The sequence below is a fragment of the Nematolebias whitei genome, chromosome 6, assembly GCF_014905685.2.
Source record: "Nematolebias whitei isolate Nwh7 chromosome 6, NemWhi1, whole genome shotgun sequence".
In the NCBI taxonomy this organism is placed as follows: Eukaryota; Metazoa; Chordata; class Actinopteri; order Cyprinodontiformes; family Rivulidae; genus Nematolebias; species Nematolebias whitei.
The window spans coordinates 34,736,071-34,753,951 of record NC_056503.1 but is presented as its reverse complement, the minus strand read 5'-3'; the positions used below and the strand labels follow the sequence as shown (position 1 = coordinate 34,753,951).

General features: G+C 41.4%; 1 protein-coding gene across 1 annotated transcript; it reads right to left on the bottom strand.

Moving 5' to 3' along the window:
- Positions 1-4,183: 4,183 nt before the first annotated feature.
- LOC119410921 (extracellular calcium-sensing receptor-like) lies at positions 4,184-17,654 on the bottom strand. Its single transcript, XM_037677842.1, has 15 exons — positions 17,419-17,654; positions 16,981-17,275; positions 16,744-16,830; positions 16,239-16,508; positions 15,554-15,754; positions 15,200-15,469; positions 14,786-15,013; positions 14,573-14,696; positions 14,168-14,361; positions 7,685-7,771; positions 6,686-6,886; positions 6,315-6,584; positions 5,407-5,628; positions 5,180-5,303; positions 4,184-5,094 (listed from the first exon to the last, which is right to left on the bottom strand). Exons 1-15 carry the CDS (start codon positions 17,652-17,654, stop codon positions 4,184-4,186), a joined length of 3,720 nt encoding a protein of 1,239 aa, XP_037533770.1.
- Between the last annotated feature and the right edge of the window lie 227 nt (positions 17,655-17,881).

Genomic DNA, 17,881 nt, shown 5'->3' with positions numbered 1-17,881 from the left:
TACCACATACCCCGTGTAAATATTGGCATTTATATGTTCAACAATGTGATTAATTAAAATCAGATAAATGTGAACGTTGGTGTTCTTTATTCAGAAAATCAACACGTCATATTTCAGGATCTGGTTATTATAGACACAGATTAAATGTTTAATATGAACATTTCTATATTTTTCACCACATTAATACTAATACACACATTAGTAGTTGTAAACACTCAAAATAATTCATGTTGGTTTAGTGCTTACCTTTAACCTAAACATTTAAGGAGTAAACATTTTTAATAATCACTTTAGAAGTTCTAAATGTTTTATTTGGTGCCTGTTTGTTTTCCAAATGTATGAGTGTGTGTGAATGACAGGCATTAACATAAAACACTTTGTAGATCGGTGCTTTATAAAGTCCAGTCTATTTCCTTGTATCAGTTGACCGGCAGTTCTGCCACATCCAATATGGCGACCGCTCCGACGTCCAGCCGCAACGTGTCAGCCCACTCAACGAGGTGTCCATTGTCTCACCAGTTCTCTGTTGTGAACACCCTGGCAGATGACAGTAGCCAAAGGGGAGCTTTTCTATGAAATAATGATGAATGATTGTTGGAAATATGTTTAGTAGGTTAACTCAAAAACCGCCAATTTGACTCCAAATCCATCCAAATTATCCCCACCCGCCCAAAGCGATTTTAACCCGCAAAATCAGAATGCAAACCGCAAAAATTGGCGGTAAACCGCCCAGTCTGGCAACACTGGCTGTATTCAGCTCAGTCTTGTAAATAGCACCTTCTCAGAGTGGATCAACCAGTTTGCTGCTGACACCCAAAACCAGCTGCTCACATGGTCAAGAAGGGCCACCAGCCTAACGTTGGATCATTAGCACACTGATGGTTGTTTACGATTCACAGGGGGCTGAGTGATACTAGCAATAACAGCATTGTAAAGCACCCAGTATACTGCCGCGTACGTCCGTTCACGCGTACGTACGTGTGTACTGTACTGTACGCAGAGGTTTCAGACTTTGTACTCCAGCGTACACCCCGAGCAGCTGCAGAGCAGCTTCACAGACAAGGGGCGTTTACCTTCGGGACAAATTGAGGTCGCCGATTGGTCATTTGCTGACACGCCTACTGGATTGATTGACAGGTCGGAAAAAAGAAAAAAGCGAGCGCTGGCAGCCAGCCGCAGTGGTGTTTGTGTTTATATGTTGTTAATAAAAGATCTAAAAAAAAAACAGGGAGCGCTGGTTCTACAGCCCACACATCAGACCAGCCCACCAGGAAATCTCCAGACCCTCCCGCAGCCAAGCTGGACCTGAGTTTAGTTTGCTCGTGACAAATTCATTCGTCATCATTTCAGTCATTGCATCAACGGAGGAGGAAGAGATCACTTACCTATTGGCAAAAAACAAACAAAAGAAAAGGCCAGATCAGAGATGAAGAAGGGGAATTTAATACGTTAGTGTCGCATACAAAACAGTCCGTCGCTGGGCAGTTTATTGTGCGACACTGCTTATGCGGTTGTAAAAATTTGAGCTTTGCACGGACATGCCCCGGGGGGTACGCTCGTACCTCTATGTACGTACGTGCATACCTCTGCGTATGGATGTACGCGGCAGTATACTGGGGGCTTAAGAGGGAGACAGTTGAACCTGGAGGCCTCCACCCCTATTTAATGATGGACAATTTATTTTCACAAAGATGGCCTCCTTTACTCCTCTCTCAAACAGTCGTTCTTCTCTATCAAGGATGTGAACATCTTCATCCCTGAACAAGTGACCGCTGGCCTGGAGATGAGTGTAGACCGCAGAGTTCTGGCCTGATGTTCTTGCTCTTCTGTGCTGGGCCATCCTTTTGGCCAGTGGCTGTTTAGTTTCCCTGATGTAAGACTGATCACAGCCCTCCTGACACTGAACAGCATACACAACATTACTCTGTTTGTGCCGGGGGACTGGATCTTTTGGATGAACCAGTCTTTGCCGTAATGTATTTTGGGGTTTAAAAGCCACTGGGATGTTGTGTTTAGAAAATAAACGTCTCAGATTCTCTGATACTCCCTCACCATACGGAATGACCACTGGTCTGGGTCTGGGTTCCTCCTTTTCACCTGATGGCTGACTGGAGTCCTGTTTGGGTTTCTTCTCTGCGTTCAGGAATGCCCAGTTAGGATATCCACATTGCTCTAGAGCCTGTCTTGTGTGGGATTTCTCCTTCTGCCTGGCTCCTGAGCTAGTGGGGACGCTGTCTGCTCTGTGATACAGAGTCCTGATGACTCCTAACATGTGCTCCAAAAGATGATGGGAGTCAAACTGCAAATACTGGTCTGTTTGGGTGGGTTTGCGGTACACCTCAGTTTGCAAATGTCTTCTTTCAGAGACTAAGACCTTACAGTCCAAGAAAACCAACCTGCCATTTTTTACATCTTCTCGTGTGAACTTGATGTATTTATCCACAGAGATGATGTGGTCAGTAAAATGTTGGCCTTCCTGAGATTTAATTTTAACCCAGGTGTCGTCAACATACCTGAACCATTAACTTGGTGGTGTCCCTGAAAAGGACGTCAAGGCTTTCTTTTCTACCTCCTCCATGTACAGGTTGGCAACAATAGGAGAAACTGGAGACCCCATAGCACACCCATGTTTCTGCCTATAATATTGCTCCCCATGTGTGAAGTAGGTTGACTGCAGGCACAGTTTCAAAAGTTGACACAGTTGTTCTGTGGAAAGTGTGGTCCTGCTGCTCAGAGTGGTGTCTGATTTTAATCTTAAACTGACCACCTCTACTGCATCATCAACAGGAATGCACATAAAGAGAGATGTGACATCAAAAGAGACCATTGTTTAATCAGTCTCCATGATGACATCCCTCACCTTATCCACAAAGTCCATGGTGTTCTGTATGTGGTGTTCTGAGCTGCCAACTAAAGAGATGAGTACAGAAACCAGATATTTGGAAACATTGTAAGTGACAGAGTTAATCATGCTAACAATTGGTTGAAACTGTGCCTGCAGTTGAGAGAGTATCAGAGAAACTGAGACGTTTATTTTCTAAACATAACGTCCCAGTGGATTTTAAACCCCAAACTTTATTCCAGCAAAGACTGGTTCATCCCAAAGATCCAGTCCCCCGGCACAAACAGAGTAATATTGTGTATGCTGTTCAGTGTCAGGAGGGCTGTGATCAGTCTTACATCGGGGAAACTAAACAGCCACTGGCTAAAAGGATAGACCAGCACAGAAGATCAACATCATCAGACCAGGACTCTGCGGTCTACACTCATCTCCAGGCCAGCTGTCATTCGTTCAGGGATGAAGATGTTCACATCCTGGATAGAAAGGAACGATGGTTTGAGAGAGGAGTAAAGGAGGCCATCTTTGTGAAAAGAAACCATCCATCATTAAACGGGGTAGAGGTCTCTGTGTTCAACTTTCCTCTTCTTAAAATGCTGTTATTGCTAGTATCACTCAGCCTCCTGTGAATAGTAAACAGTCATCAGTGTGCTAATATCATTAAGCTGATGGTCCTTCTTGATCATGTGAGCAGCTGGTTTTGGTTGTCAGTAGCAAATTGGTTGATCCACTCTGAGATGGTGCTTTTTATAAGACTGAGCTGAATACAGCACCTCAGACTGAAGAAGTCTTTCGGATGAAAGACAAAATGTTTCTACATTATTTTGTTGTTGTTATTGTTTTGCTTTGTTTTGTTTTTTGAATGTCCAGAGGACATGATTTAACTTTTCTAGATTTTTCTACTTATTGAGCATGCATCTGGCTAGTATTTATTTGACCTCTAAAAGCTACTGAAGAACAGTGAAAGCCCCATAAAATATAATAATTCCTCTTTGAAAAACTGTAAAAAAAAGTTGCAAAATAAAGACAATAGAGATTTGAGATTTTATATATAATTCTTCATTAATTTAGGTTTTTTGGAACAGTTATTGCAAAGTACAAGGTTGGAAATAATGGCTGCATTCTCTTTTTTTTTGGTCAAGAGTTTGGATTTCTCAGTTTCAAGTTAACAAAAAAAAATCAAATGCACTTCCCTACTACTATGAAAAACATTTAACTTTGTTACTGAACACAATAATGAGCAAATTCAACAGTGTTTTCACTTGCCACTGAAACACAGTTAAATAGGACGCAATGTCATTTCCTGATTCAGGTTATAGAGTCCAAAACAAATGGAAGACATCATTATAACTTGATGCTCCGACCCATGATAGCTTTCTTTGTGTTCTTTTCTGGTTTCATCAGGAGTACGTAACATTTAGGCCCAAACAGTGCTGCCAAGAGACCAAAACTGGAGGCCAGGATAGCAAACACCTCCACTGCATCTGCATATTTTCCTGGGGAGTTGATGTAGGCTGGAACAAAGGCCACCCACACAGTACAGAAGATCAACATGCTGAAAGTGATGAGTTTGGCCTCATTGAAGTTGTTGGGAAGATTTCTTGCAAAAAATGCTAAAAGAAAGCTAAGAACAGCTAATATTCCAATGTAGCCCATTAACATAGCAAAACCAACAGTAGAGCCAATTGCACATTGATATACAATCTTGTCAATATGGTACTGGGTATTTTTATGTGGAGCTGGTGAGGATAAGACAAGCCAAGTGGTGCAGATTGTTGCCTGAATGCAAGTAAGAACTAAAATGGTCCCCCTCTGCTGCATAGCTCCAAACCATTTGATATTTGCTGCACCTCCTGCCTTGGAGGATTTAAACACAGCCAAAACCACCATCGTCTTTACCAAGATACATGAGATGCAAAGAACAAAACTGATCCCAAACGCTGCATGTCTCAGTTGGCATGTCCACAGTCTGGGTTGTCCAATGAAGAGCAGTGAACACAAGAAACATAGTTTGAGTGACATTAGGAGCAAAAAGCTCAGTTCTGAATTGTTGGCTCTGACTATAGGTGTACTGCGGTGACAGATGAAGATCCCCAGGACAACAGCACAGATGAATGTTCCCAGAAGTGAGGTGGTAGTCAAACAGATACCCAGAGGCTCCTCATAAGACAGGAACTCGATTATCTTAGGAAGACAGTGGTCACGTTGGGGGTGGGACCAGAAGTCCTCTGGACAACTGAAGCACTCCAAGGAATCTGGGAAATAGGACATGGCTATAATATTAAGAAACATTAAACAAACTTCACAAGTTAAAACAAAAGTATTTTCATTAATGCCTACTAGTTTTATTGCTGATTTTGCCGTCAGAACAAGCGATACAGCTGAAACAGCACTCAGGTTGCCCCTTCTCTCTGGCCATGCGGGTACCTGGAGGACAAGGTTCACTGCAAACAGAACGAGGTGGCTGAGAAAGAAGAAATATTTTCAGTAATATTTATCAAACTGCTCCAATGTGTTTTTTAGAACAGTGACGGTCTTTAAAAAAAAAAAAAAAAAAAAAAACTTACTTTATTTGTGTTCCAGAAAATTTTGTTTTCATTGAGCACAAGCTCTTCACCTCTGGAGTCTGACTTCTTTACTTCACCCACATTCTGAACTTTAATTCTTCCATCAGGAAGCCACAGCCAGTTCATAACATCATATATCGGCAAGGCATCACCATTCTTATCAAATGTCACCTGATCACCAAATGATGTGGTAAAGTTGACATCATTCATATGGTGTAAAAGCTACAAGAAGAGAAGGCATTAACAAACAACAGCATTATTATCCATTTAGTTTTAGAGAGGAAAACAGATAAAGTCGTGCCGAGTAACAACTTTATAAGCGTCTGAGAAGTCAATAAACTACAAATCCTACACCAATGGTCTTTTTGCAAACAGAAAACATGAATTCTGTTTATCTGAAGTGTCATGTTATAAAATCCTAAGATTCTCTTCCCAGTTTGTTCACATCACCATGCTTCACAAATGCATTTACCATCCTAGTGGCTCAGCAGATGAAACCTCAAACAAATCTTGAGTCTAGTTGCAGACCACCATTTTTCACAAATCAAAACAGACAGGCTGTTTAAATAATGAGGAGCAGGTGGCAAAAGATACTCATCATTGTGCATGTATTTAAATGCTTTATAACATTAAAACATCAAAACTGATTAAAAAAAAATTAAAAGAATAATAAACTAGAAATTAGAAAGATTTCATGTCCTTAATATATTTTGTTCTGCCAAGTCTAATATCTTACAAAACATGTTTCATTCAATACAAACCATTCATTTTAAATCATTATAATTAAACAGTAGGTATTAAACTGTCATTATTGTTGTTGTTTGTCTCTTTTTTAATATTACTGCATGCAAACAAAGACCTCTGGTTTCAGCAGCTGTTTAGGGAATATGTACAAGTGATCACCCCACCTGCCGTGGTTCCAGAGTTTGTAAAGTGGCGCAGCTGTGGCCACTGAATGATGCTTCTCCTGGCTCACACTGCAGCATGGCATCAAGGGCATAGGCCAGTGCATACACAGCTTTGAAAACATTGTACTCAGGCCTGAGGTTAGAGACGTCCAAAAACTCAGTATCCACCTGTTCAATATCCTCGTCTCCCGTGCACAAAGCTTCGTCTCTTTCAACCCAATCTGCTGGATCAAATTTACACTGAAATGTGTTTTCCCAAAACTGCCTCACCTGAAATATAATACAACAATACTCACAAAAAATCTTTCAATACTTTATTTTTTTATATAGATTATTTATTTGAGATGTTTCCTATGAGATTAAAGTCGTACTAAATTATTTTTATTGCCATCATTTTGGTCATAACTTATTTGTGACAGGAAGTCCTTGAGCCCTGGTATTTCTCCTCGACGGATGGCGATGCCCAGCGTTCCGCTCAGATATGGCACAAGTTGCTGAGTCTGAAGTACACTTGCTGATGACCAGGTTTCACTGGCAATCCACTGACGACCTGTCACATTCTGTCTCACCACCTAAAATTTTACATGTTAATCAGCCAGTTTGAATTTTAACTGTTATTTTTTTTTTAATAAGATAGCTAGTATTTTCTATTTCATAAAAAAATAAAAAATAAAAAATAAATCAAAGCAACTGTTTTCATCCCACCAGGTTGCTGTAACCTTCTAATATGTATTGTGATGAATGTATTATATTATAAATACAATGTTAGGCTAAATAGACAGGAAAAAACACTTATCTTTTAGGCAAACTGTAATTTTAATGTTTTTTTTCTAGACAATTTTCTGTGAATGTTTTCACTTTTGTCAACAAAATTAGATTTTTTTAAATAACATTCATACAATTAATTTCTAACCTCTTCCATTAGTTGAATCATATGAATCTCATGCGCAAACACAATAACCACATGGGCTGTTGACGTCTTGATCAAATTTACAACCCTCTTTAGTTCACCTGGGTCACTGTCCCAGGGCAAAACCTCAAGATAGGCCAGACAACCTCCACCAGCCTGAACCAGGTCAGACTGAAAAGACCGGGCAACATTAAGTCCATAATCATCATCACTGACCAGCAGGCCGACCCACGTCCAGCCAAAGTGTTTCAGAATCTGAATCATGGCATTTACCTATGAAGAAATTTACCAAGAATTTACGTTTTTGTTGTCTGGAATTTATTTTTTTAAATTTCTTCAATATACAAGTTAAATTTTAGCTATGTTTTAAGGTCAAAGCCGGAAATGGCTGGGTCATTCAGTACCAATTCTTAACGTGCTCTAATACATGTAAGTTCACAACTTGGTTACTGTGTTTCACCTGGAAGTCGTCGTTTGGAATGGTTCTAAAGAAGGTGGGAAAGCGCTGCCGATCACTAAGGCAAGAACATGTGGCAAAATAACTCACCTAAGGAAACACAAAAAGTATCTCATCTTATGTGGATAAAAACATTTAAAGGTGTAAAAATCATTATAGAAAATGACCTATAAGGAAAATATGTTAAGACAGGAGTGAAAGAAGAGAAAACTTAAAACTCACTAAAAGCATTTTATATAAACCCAAGACATCAGCAATGGCAATAGAAAAAGTTGAGTAGTGATCCCCAACAATTCCCAGGACTGGAGGGGTCCCTGAACAGTTCTCCTGTAGCACGAACTTCTCTTCTTGACCACTGGCCAGGGATAACGCACCACTGAATCCATTAACAAGTGCACCACAGTTATCGTAAAGACTGTATCCAAGAGTCACGTTTGGTAGAAGATCAGGGTTCTTGTTGATCTCATCAATAGCAAAGGCCATGGTCATAGCACGCCTGAACCCTAAAGTGTCAAAGCTGACAAACACACAGAAAACATTAACATCTAATAAAAAACATGGTTGTTGGAAAACAAGCAGAAAAAAATAGTAAAAAATACAAAGATCTGATAAAATTGCAAACATATGTTCATGTAGTATTTTACCAATGTTTACTTCATTAAACTGGTAAAAATGTTTATTGGTATGTTTTAAATAATCACCACCATTATTTTAAAAGTGTACCACATGTTCTGAACAAAGCATAAGCTGTGTATCCGTGTTTCTGTTAATTAGCATGTATGTGATACTCACCCTTTGCAGATCGGCTGTTGAGGCTCAGAAGTAAATGTCTGTTTGGGGAACACAGAAGTGTAGTGGACTTCAAACAGCCCACCCAGAACCACATCGCCTGGCTTGTGCATTTCATTCAGATGAAACTTTTTCCCTAATTCGCAAGTCAAAGGAAGAGAGAAAGACACAAAATATACAAAGTTTAAGTAGACACTCAAGAGTAAATGTGAGCACATTAAAGTCTCCATAATTACTCTCCTCCCTTCACAGTTTTCTGCTCTTTATGCTGATTACTTTTATTTGTCAGGTGGTGTTGTCCCCTTTTCTTTTTTTTTGGTTGCAATGCTAAATCTTAACATCCATAGGAAGACGATGGGGCTGGGCAAAATACGCATGTTGGCATAATGTGAATGCAATGTTCCTAACAGTTAGTGTGTAAGTCACAAAACATAAATTGGGTAAAATAGTAGACTCATTATCCTTTTACATTTTATATATAAAAAACATGCAAAATTGAACTTGTAAAAGTATATTATGTAAAAGTATGGATAATCTGACTGTCTCATTGTCCATTTTTAATATACTGTAATACACAAATATGAACGTGGATGTACAGCATTGTAATAAATAAATAAATCAGGAGGAAGAAAATCTGTGCATTTGTCCATATCACCATACTAAAATGTAGTAATCCTTATTTTATGTCTGTTGGCATTACAGTCAAATACAATCTTTCATTTAGGATTTATTACTAATATTAACACTAAATGTTTTGCATTTTGTTCTGTTTCTTGTTGAAGTGGATATATTTATTTAAACTGGTAAAATGTTACCTTTATCTAAGATTGGTTACAGAAGAACTATAGTCAAAAGGAACACTTCGTAATCTCATATTTTGTAACTGTTTTGAAACTTAAATATCATTTACAAAGTAAAGTTTATTTGAAATCTATTTTGGGAATTATGTGTTGTGTAAAGTCGTATAGAAAGAATGACACAACAAAGATTTTACATCTGTTTATTTTTTGTTTAAAGTTCTGAAAAACCTAAAGTCACACAATCTCAGTCATACTTGAGAGTCAAACTCAGAAGTAAAAAAAAAAGTCACAAAATGCAGATTTAATTTTTATGTGTTTTAATTTAAATACAAACACCCTTATGATGAGAAAAATAAATGGACTTGATGTTCCCTCGCCCGGACGTGGGTCACCGGGGCCCCACTCTGGAGCCAGGCCTGGAGGTGGGGCACGCGGGCGAGCGCCTGGTGGACGGGCTTTTACCCATGGAGCTCAGCAGGGCACAGCCCGAAGAGGAGACGTGGGTCACCCTTCCCATGGGCTCACCACCTGTGGGAGGGGCCAAAGGGGTTCGGTGCAATGTGGGATGGGTGGTGGCCGAGGGCAGGGACCCTGGCGGTCTGATCCTCAGCTACAGAAGCTGGCTATTGGGACGTGGAATGTCACCACACTGATGGGGAAGGAACCTGAGCTGGTGTGTGAGGTTGAGAGGTTCCGGCTAGAAATAGTTGGACTCACCTCTACACATGGCTCTGGCTCTGGAACCAGTTTCCTTTAGAAGGGTTGGACACTCTTCCACTCAGGAGTTGCCCCTGGTGAGAGGTGCTGAGCAGGAGTGGGCATAATGATTGCCCCCCATCTTGGTGCCTGTGTGTTGGGGTTCACCCTGGTGAATGAGAGGTTGGCCTCCCTCCCCCTACGTGTGGGGGGACAGGTTCTGACTGTCGTTTGTGCTTATGCACCAAACGGGAGTTCAGATTATCCACCCTTTTTGGAGTCCTTGGAGGCAGTACTGGAAAGTGCACCTCCTGGGGACTCCCTTGTTTTGCTGGGGGACTTCATTGCTCACGTGGGCAATGACAGTGAGACTTGGAGGGGTGTGGTTGGGAGGAACGGCCCCCCTGATCTGAACCCGAGTGGTGTTCTGTTGTTGGACTTCTGTGTTCATCATGGATTGTCCATAACTTACACCATGTTCAAGCATAAGGGTGTCCATATGTGCTCTTGGCACCAGGACACCCTAGGCCGCAGTTCGATGATCGACTTTGTTGTCTCTCTTGGACACGGGTGAAGAGAGGGGTGGAGCTGTCCACTGATCACTACCTGGTGGTGACTTGGCTCCGATGGTGGGGGAGGATGCCGGACAGACCTGGCAGGCCCAAACGTATTGTAAGGGTTTGCTGGGAATGTCTGGCAGAGTCTCCTGTGAGACGGAGCTTTAAATCCCACCTCAGGAAGAACTTGGAACATGTTCCGGGGGAGGTGGGGACATTGAGTCCAAGTGGGCCATGTCTGTGCCTCTATTATTGAGGCAGCTTACCGGAGCTGCGGCCGCAAGGTTGTCGTGTCTGTCGCGGTGGCAACCCTTGAACCCGGTGGTGGACACCGGCGATGAGGGATGCTGTCAGGCTGAAGAAGGAGCCATATCAGAACTTTTTGGCCTGTGGGACCCTAGAAGCAGATGATGGGTACCGGCAGTCCAAGCAACATGTGGCTCGGGTGGTCGCTGAGGCAAAAACACGGGCATGGGAGGAGTTCGGAGAGGCCATGGAGAATGACTTCAGCAAGGCTTCGGGGCGATTCTGGTACACCATCCAGCGTCTCAGGGAGGGAAAGCGGTACACCACCAACACTATTTATGTAAGGGTGGTGTGCTGACCTCAACTCAGGATGTCGTGGGTCAGTGGGCAGAATACTTTGAAGACCTCCTCAATCCCACCGGCACGTCTTCTACTGAGGAAGCGGAGCCTGGGGACTCTGGGTCGGGCCCTCCAATCTCTGGTGCTGAGGTCACCGAGGTGGTTAAAAAGCTCCTCGGCGGCAGGGCCCCAGGGGTGGATGAGATTTGCCCGGAGTTCCTTAAGGCTCTAGATGTTGTAGGGTTGTGTTGACTTATGCGACTCTGCAATATTGTGTGGACATTGGGGGAAGTTCCCCTGGATTGGCAGATCGGGGTGGTGGTCCCCATATTCAAAAAAGGGGACCGTAGAGTGTGTTCCAACTACAGGGGGATCACGCTCTTAAGCCTCCATGGTAAGGTGTATTCTTTCATTCATTCAACCTTTATTTAAACATATAAATCTATTTGGGGTTCTGGATAGGAGGGTCTGTCGGATAGTCGAACCTCGGATTCAGGAGGAGCAGTGCGGTTTTCGTCCTGGTTGTGGAACACTGGACCAGTTCTACACTCTCAGCAGGGTCCTGGAGGGTGCATGGGAGTTTGCCAACCGGTCTACATGTGCTTTGTGGACTTGGAGAAGGCGTTCAAACACGTCCCTCAGGGAACCCTGTGGGGGGTACTCTGGGAGTATGGGGTACCGGGCCCTTGACCGGTGTCAAAGCCTGGTCCACATTGTCGGCAGTAAGTCAGGCTTGTTCCGGGTGAGAGTTGGACCTCACCAAGGTTGCCATTTGTCACCGATTCTTTTCATAACTTTTATGGACAGAATTTCTAGGCACAGCCAAGATGTTGAGGGGATCAATTTTGGTGGCCTTAGCACCGCTTCTCTGTTTTTAGCAGATGATGTGTTCCTATTGGCTTCATCAGATCGTGATCTACAGCATTCGCTGGAGCGGTTCGCAGCTGAGTGCGACACGGCCGGGATGAAGATCAGTTCCTCCAAATCCAAGGCCATGGTCTTGAGTCAGAAAAGGGTAGAGTGCCCTCTCCAGGTTAGGGAGGAGGTCCTGCCCCAAGTGGAGGAGTTCAAGTATCTTGGGGTCTTGTTCACGAATGAGGGACAAATGGAGCGTGAGATCGATAGGCGGATAGGTGCAGCATCTGCAGTGAAGCAGGCGCTGTACAGGTCTGTCGTGGTGAAGAGAGAGCTGAGTGAAAAGGTGAAGCTCTCAATTTACTGATCGATCTATGTTCCTACCCTCATCTATGGTCATGAGCTTTGGGTTGTGACCGAAAGAATGAGATCTCGGATACAAGCGGCCTAAACAAGTTTTCTCCGCATGGTGTCTGGGCTCTCCTTTAGAGATAGGGTGAGAAGCTTGATCATCCGGGAGGGACTCAGAGTAGAGCCGCTGCTTCTCCATGTCGAGAGGAGCCAGTTGAGGTGGCTCGCGCATCTGGTTAGGATGCCTCCTGGACGCCTCCCTGGTGAGGAGTTCCGGACACGTCCCACCGGGAGGAGACCCAGAGGAAGACCCAGGACACGCTGGAGGGACTATGTTTCTCGGCTGGCCTGGGAACACCTCGGGATTCCCCCCGGAGATGCTGGCCCAAGTGGCTGGGGAGAGGGAAGTCTGGGCCTCCCTACTTAAGCTGCTACCCCTGCAACCCGACCCCGGATAATCGGAAGAAAATGGATGGATGGATGGATGGATTTAAATACATTTTCATAACATTTGCATTCATTGTAGAAGGTTTTAACTTCTTATTAGGTGGCTATTTAATTAACACCATGCTTCAGTCTAGACAGTTTACCAATGTTCATTGTGTTTATTTTTTCTTGTGATTTTTTAAGAAGTCAAAATTAGTAAGACACTAAAAAGTTTAAATATATTTTTTTTAACCGAGTTCTGTGGAATAATTATGCGCAGTCAGAAACATAATAACATTAGAAAAGAGTCAGTGGCTTTTTCAGCCATTTAATTTTCTTGAGCTACTATAAAGAAGTTTTCATAGTAGCTCCAGAAAACACTATTGAATTTATTTTTATGCATTACATTTGCATCAAGTTATTACTCTTATTCATGTTTAACATATTCCATTTTGCAACACTGGATTCTCATAGAACATGTTGCAAAAGTCTGCTAAATGTTCCAACATGGAGAATCTTTAGAGTAAATTATGTGTCTGTTGCTAAAGTAATGTGGTGTAACAAAATTCCATGGACATTAACTGCTTTGAAGTTTTGAGATGACTGCAATCTGTTCTGGGAGAGGCTTAAATTTTATAAAACTGAGATTGTTCAGAAAACTTAATGATGCTAATATTAACTCCACAAAATCAAGAATCCTGAATCCCTTAAGACTTGAGAAATTCACGACCCATGATAGCCTTCTTTGTGTTTCTTTCTGGTCTCAGAAGAATTATATAACATTTGGGTCCAAACAGTGCCACCAGGAGGCCAAAACCAGAGGCCAAGATGGCAAACACTTCCACTGCATCTGCATACTTACCTGGAGAGTTTATATAAGCAGGTACAAAGGCCACCCACACAGCACAGAAGATCAACATGCTGAAAGTGATGAGTTTGGCCTCATTGAAGTTGTCTGGAAGATTTTTTCCTAAAAATGCTAACATGAAGCTGAGGATAGCCAGTAAACCAATATAGCCAAGTAAAATTGTGAATCCAACTGTTGAACCAACTACACACTCATAAACTATCTTGTCATTGTGGTATAGGGTGTTTTTGTAGGGCACTGGTGAAGCTGAGACAATCCACACAGCACACACTGCTGCCTGGATGCAAGTAAGAACAAAAACGGTTCCTCTTTGTTTTGTTGGACCAAACCATTTGAGATGGACCCCACCTCCTGGTTTGGAGGCTTTGAAAACAGCCAGAACTACTAAGGTTTTAACCAGGATGCATGAGACAGAAAGAACAAAGCTGATCCCAAAGGCTGCATGTCTCAGTTGACATGTCCACAGTCTGGGTCGTCCAATGAACAACAGGGAACACAGGAAACATAGTTTGAGCGATACCAAAAGCAAAAAGCTCAGCTCTGAATTGTTGGCTCTGACTATAGGTGTACTGCGGTGATAGATAAAGACTCCCAGGACAGCAGCACAGATGAATGTTCCTAACAGGGAGGTGGTTGTCAGACAGATACCCAGAGGCTCCTGAAAGGAAAGGAACTCTGTTTTCTTAGGAACACAGTGATCCCGCTGTGGGCTGGACCAGAAGTCCTCTGGACAACTGAAGCACTCTCTGGAGTCTGAGAAAATGTGAAAAAATACAAAATTTAAACTATCACACCATATTTTAGCTCAATGTGTATAAAATTGACTAAATTTAGCCATTTTTGTGTTTGTTTATGCTGTTTAGTAGTGGTGACCATTCTGAATTAAATTGGCTCCAAATGTTAATCAGCTTAACGTCATTATTCACTTTCCATGGCAGCAGGCAACAAAAATATCAACACTTACTAGTCGTATTACTTATTTTTCCTTCAGAGCATGAGATGCAATCAAAACAGCACACAGGCTGCCCTTTTTTTCTTGCCATTCGAGTACCTGGAGGACAATTCTCATTGCACACTGAACGTGGGGGCTGAAAAAAAACAAAACATTTTGTCATTCCAAACTAGTATAAACTATCATCTACATTATCAAGGAGCTGTCTATAAAGAAATATATAACCTGTTTTGATTCAAAGTTCCAGAATATTGCGTCTTCATCTAGTGAGAGTTCTTCTTCTCTGAATGCAGACCTCTTTACTTCACCCACATACTGGACTTCAACTCTTCCATCGGGGAGCTGCAACCAGTTCATCACATCATATATTGGCAGAGCATCGCCATTCTCATCAAAAGACACTTGATCACCAAATGGTGTGGTGAAGTTGACTTTTTGCAAATAGTGTAAAAGCTACAAAAGAGTCAGAAGAAAAGAGGACATTGATACACATCATGCAAAGTTTTGAGGATTTAATGATACCCTGGCATTATTTGTTTATTATTTCTCTGTGAACAGTGAATGCAAACTGTATTTAATGTATTTATCTTTAAAACCAGCTTATTTGCCAGCTGTTTGCAGTGTAAGTTGATATCTTACCTGCCATGGTTTCAGGGTTTGAAATGAGGCACAGGTGTAGCCATTGAAAGGCCCTTTTCCTGACTCACACTGTTGCATGGCATCAAGAGCATATGCCAGCGCATACACAGTCTTGTAAACATTGTACTCAGGCCTGAGGTTAGATATATCTAAAAACTCTGTCTCTGCCTGTCTAATGTCTTCCTCTCCAGTGCACAGAACTCCCTCATCTTCAGACCAATCTGCTGGATTAAAGCTACAGTTAAACGTGTGTTCCCAAAACTGTCTAACCTGGAATGCATTAAAAGACAATGTTCAGACATTTTATTAGAAAGGTCTTCATGTGTCACTTCTTCAAAGCGATAATAAATATACCATATTTTTTCCATTGTTGTCATTTTTGTCAGGCAGTATTTGTAAGAGAAAGTCCCTGAGTCCTGGTATTTCTCCTCGACGAATGGCGATTCCCAGCGTGCCTCCCAGGTAAGGTGTGAAGCTGGGCGTCTGAAGTACAGCTGCTGTTGCCCAGGCCTCACTCGCAATCCATTGTCGGCCCGTTACATTTTGGTGCACTACCTGTGGATACAAAAACACATTTTTGTATTATTAATAAAAAAAAAAATCAGGTGACATGCATAGAATTAGTAAAAAACACAGAGAAAAGCAATATTTGTAAATAAATTTGCATCACTTGTGTGTTGATTAAAACTTGTCAATACTTCTCAAAAACTGATTTTTTTCCCATTCTTTGCATAGTCTTTTTTTAAATCGAGGTGCAAGGTTCTTTATTGTCATTCCCATCACGTGGTTCATGAGGTGGCATGAAATTGTGTACCCAAGATCCCAGTTACACCCCAAAATACCAAAAGTACAAAGTATAAAAAGAAATGGTATACAAGTATCCGAACATGCCTGAACACTGATGGAAACATAGTGTCTACTGAACTTATGTTTCACAGTCAAACAATGAATGCTACATCTGAAAATTTTGTTCTAAACAGTGTCAAAAAAATGTGATTTTCACAAATGCAGTAAAAAAAAACCTAGCTTTGTTGCTTACCTCTTCTATCAACCTAAAAGTGTGAATTTCATGTGCAAACACGATGACTACACGGGCTGTTGATGTCTTGATCAAATTTACAATCTTCTTTAGTTCACCTGGGTTACTGTCCCAGGGCAAAACTTTGAGGTAGGCCAGGCAACCACCACTAGACTGAACCAGGTCAGACTGGAAAGAATGGGCAACATAAAATCCATAATCATCATCAGTGACCAGCAAGCCGACCCACGTCCAGCCAAAGTGTTTCAGAATCTGAATCACAGCATTCACCTGAGCAAATGTTGTTGTGAAACAAGAGCATTAAGGTTAAAGAGAGTAAAATTTTATTATACTGTACTACTAAACAAAATTATTGAGTAATTTATATTATTCATAAGTTCTATGTTACTATCAGTCATGGGTAAAAGATTAAAAAATATATTTATTTTAAATTGACACAAATAAGTTAATAATAAAGGTCTGTGGAAACTGTATCTGTTTTCCATATCTCAACATTATATCTCACCTGAAAAGCATCGCTTGGGATTGTTCTAAAGAAAGAGGGAAACTTTTGGCGATTGCTTAGACAGGAACATGTGGCAAAATAACTCACCTATAAACACATATTTTCACAAGTAAATCATTTTCTTCAAGGTTACTAAAGCATTATCATTTCACATCACTGAACTTTCAAAGCAGAATGAAAGTATTAGAAAATATTGTACAAAAACTTTAAACAAATGAAAATATATCCTAGACTTACAATTGGCATTTTGAACAAACCTAGCACATCGGCAATTGCTATGGAAAAAGTGGAATAGGAGTCACCAACTATCCCCAGGACTGGAGGGGTCCCTGAACAGTTCTCCTGAAGCAATAACTGCTCTTCTTGACCACTGGCCAGGGATAACGCACCACTGAATCCAATAACAAGTGCACCACAGTTATCATAAAGACTGTATCCAAGAGTTACGTTTGGTAGAAGATCAGGGTTCTTGTTGATCTCATCAATAGCAAATGCCATGGTCATAGCATCCCTGAACCCTAAAGTGTCAAAGCTGACACACAAATGTCACTATTATAAAGATGAATATTTATATATCATGTTGATTATATTTACAGTAAAATACATGAGATATATTAAACAGTTGCTACAGGGATACAATAGTAAAATTTCACATTTACTGCATGACATGCTTACCCTTTGCAGGAAGGTTGCTGTGGCTCTGAGGTATATGTCCATTCAGGAAAAACAGAGGTGTAGTGGACCTCAAACAACCCACCCAGAACTATTTCACCAGGTTTGTGTATTTCATTGAGATGAAACTTTTTCCACAATTTACAAGAAGAAGGACGAGACAGGGTAGTAAGAGACGGGGTAACGCACAGCGCAAAAGAGAATGTTAGGTGCAAAAATGCATCCGAGAAATCCCCCATAGCTATTCTTTTTACACTTGTTTTGTTTGATCGAAGGTACTTAAATGTGTAACATGATGTCATCTTGCTTGTCACTGTTTATTCCATCAACCAGCCTATCAGACTTTCAAGGAGGTAAAGCAAAATATATTCATATTCATATTCAACCTTCACAATACACAAATAAAGGGATAAAATCTGTATTTCAGTTTGAACATGTAAGTTGTTCTTTAGCATTATGTCATACA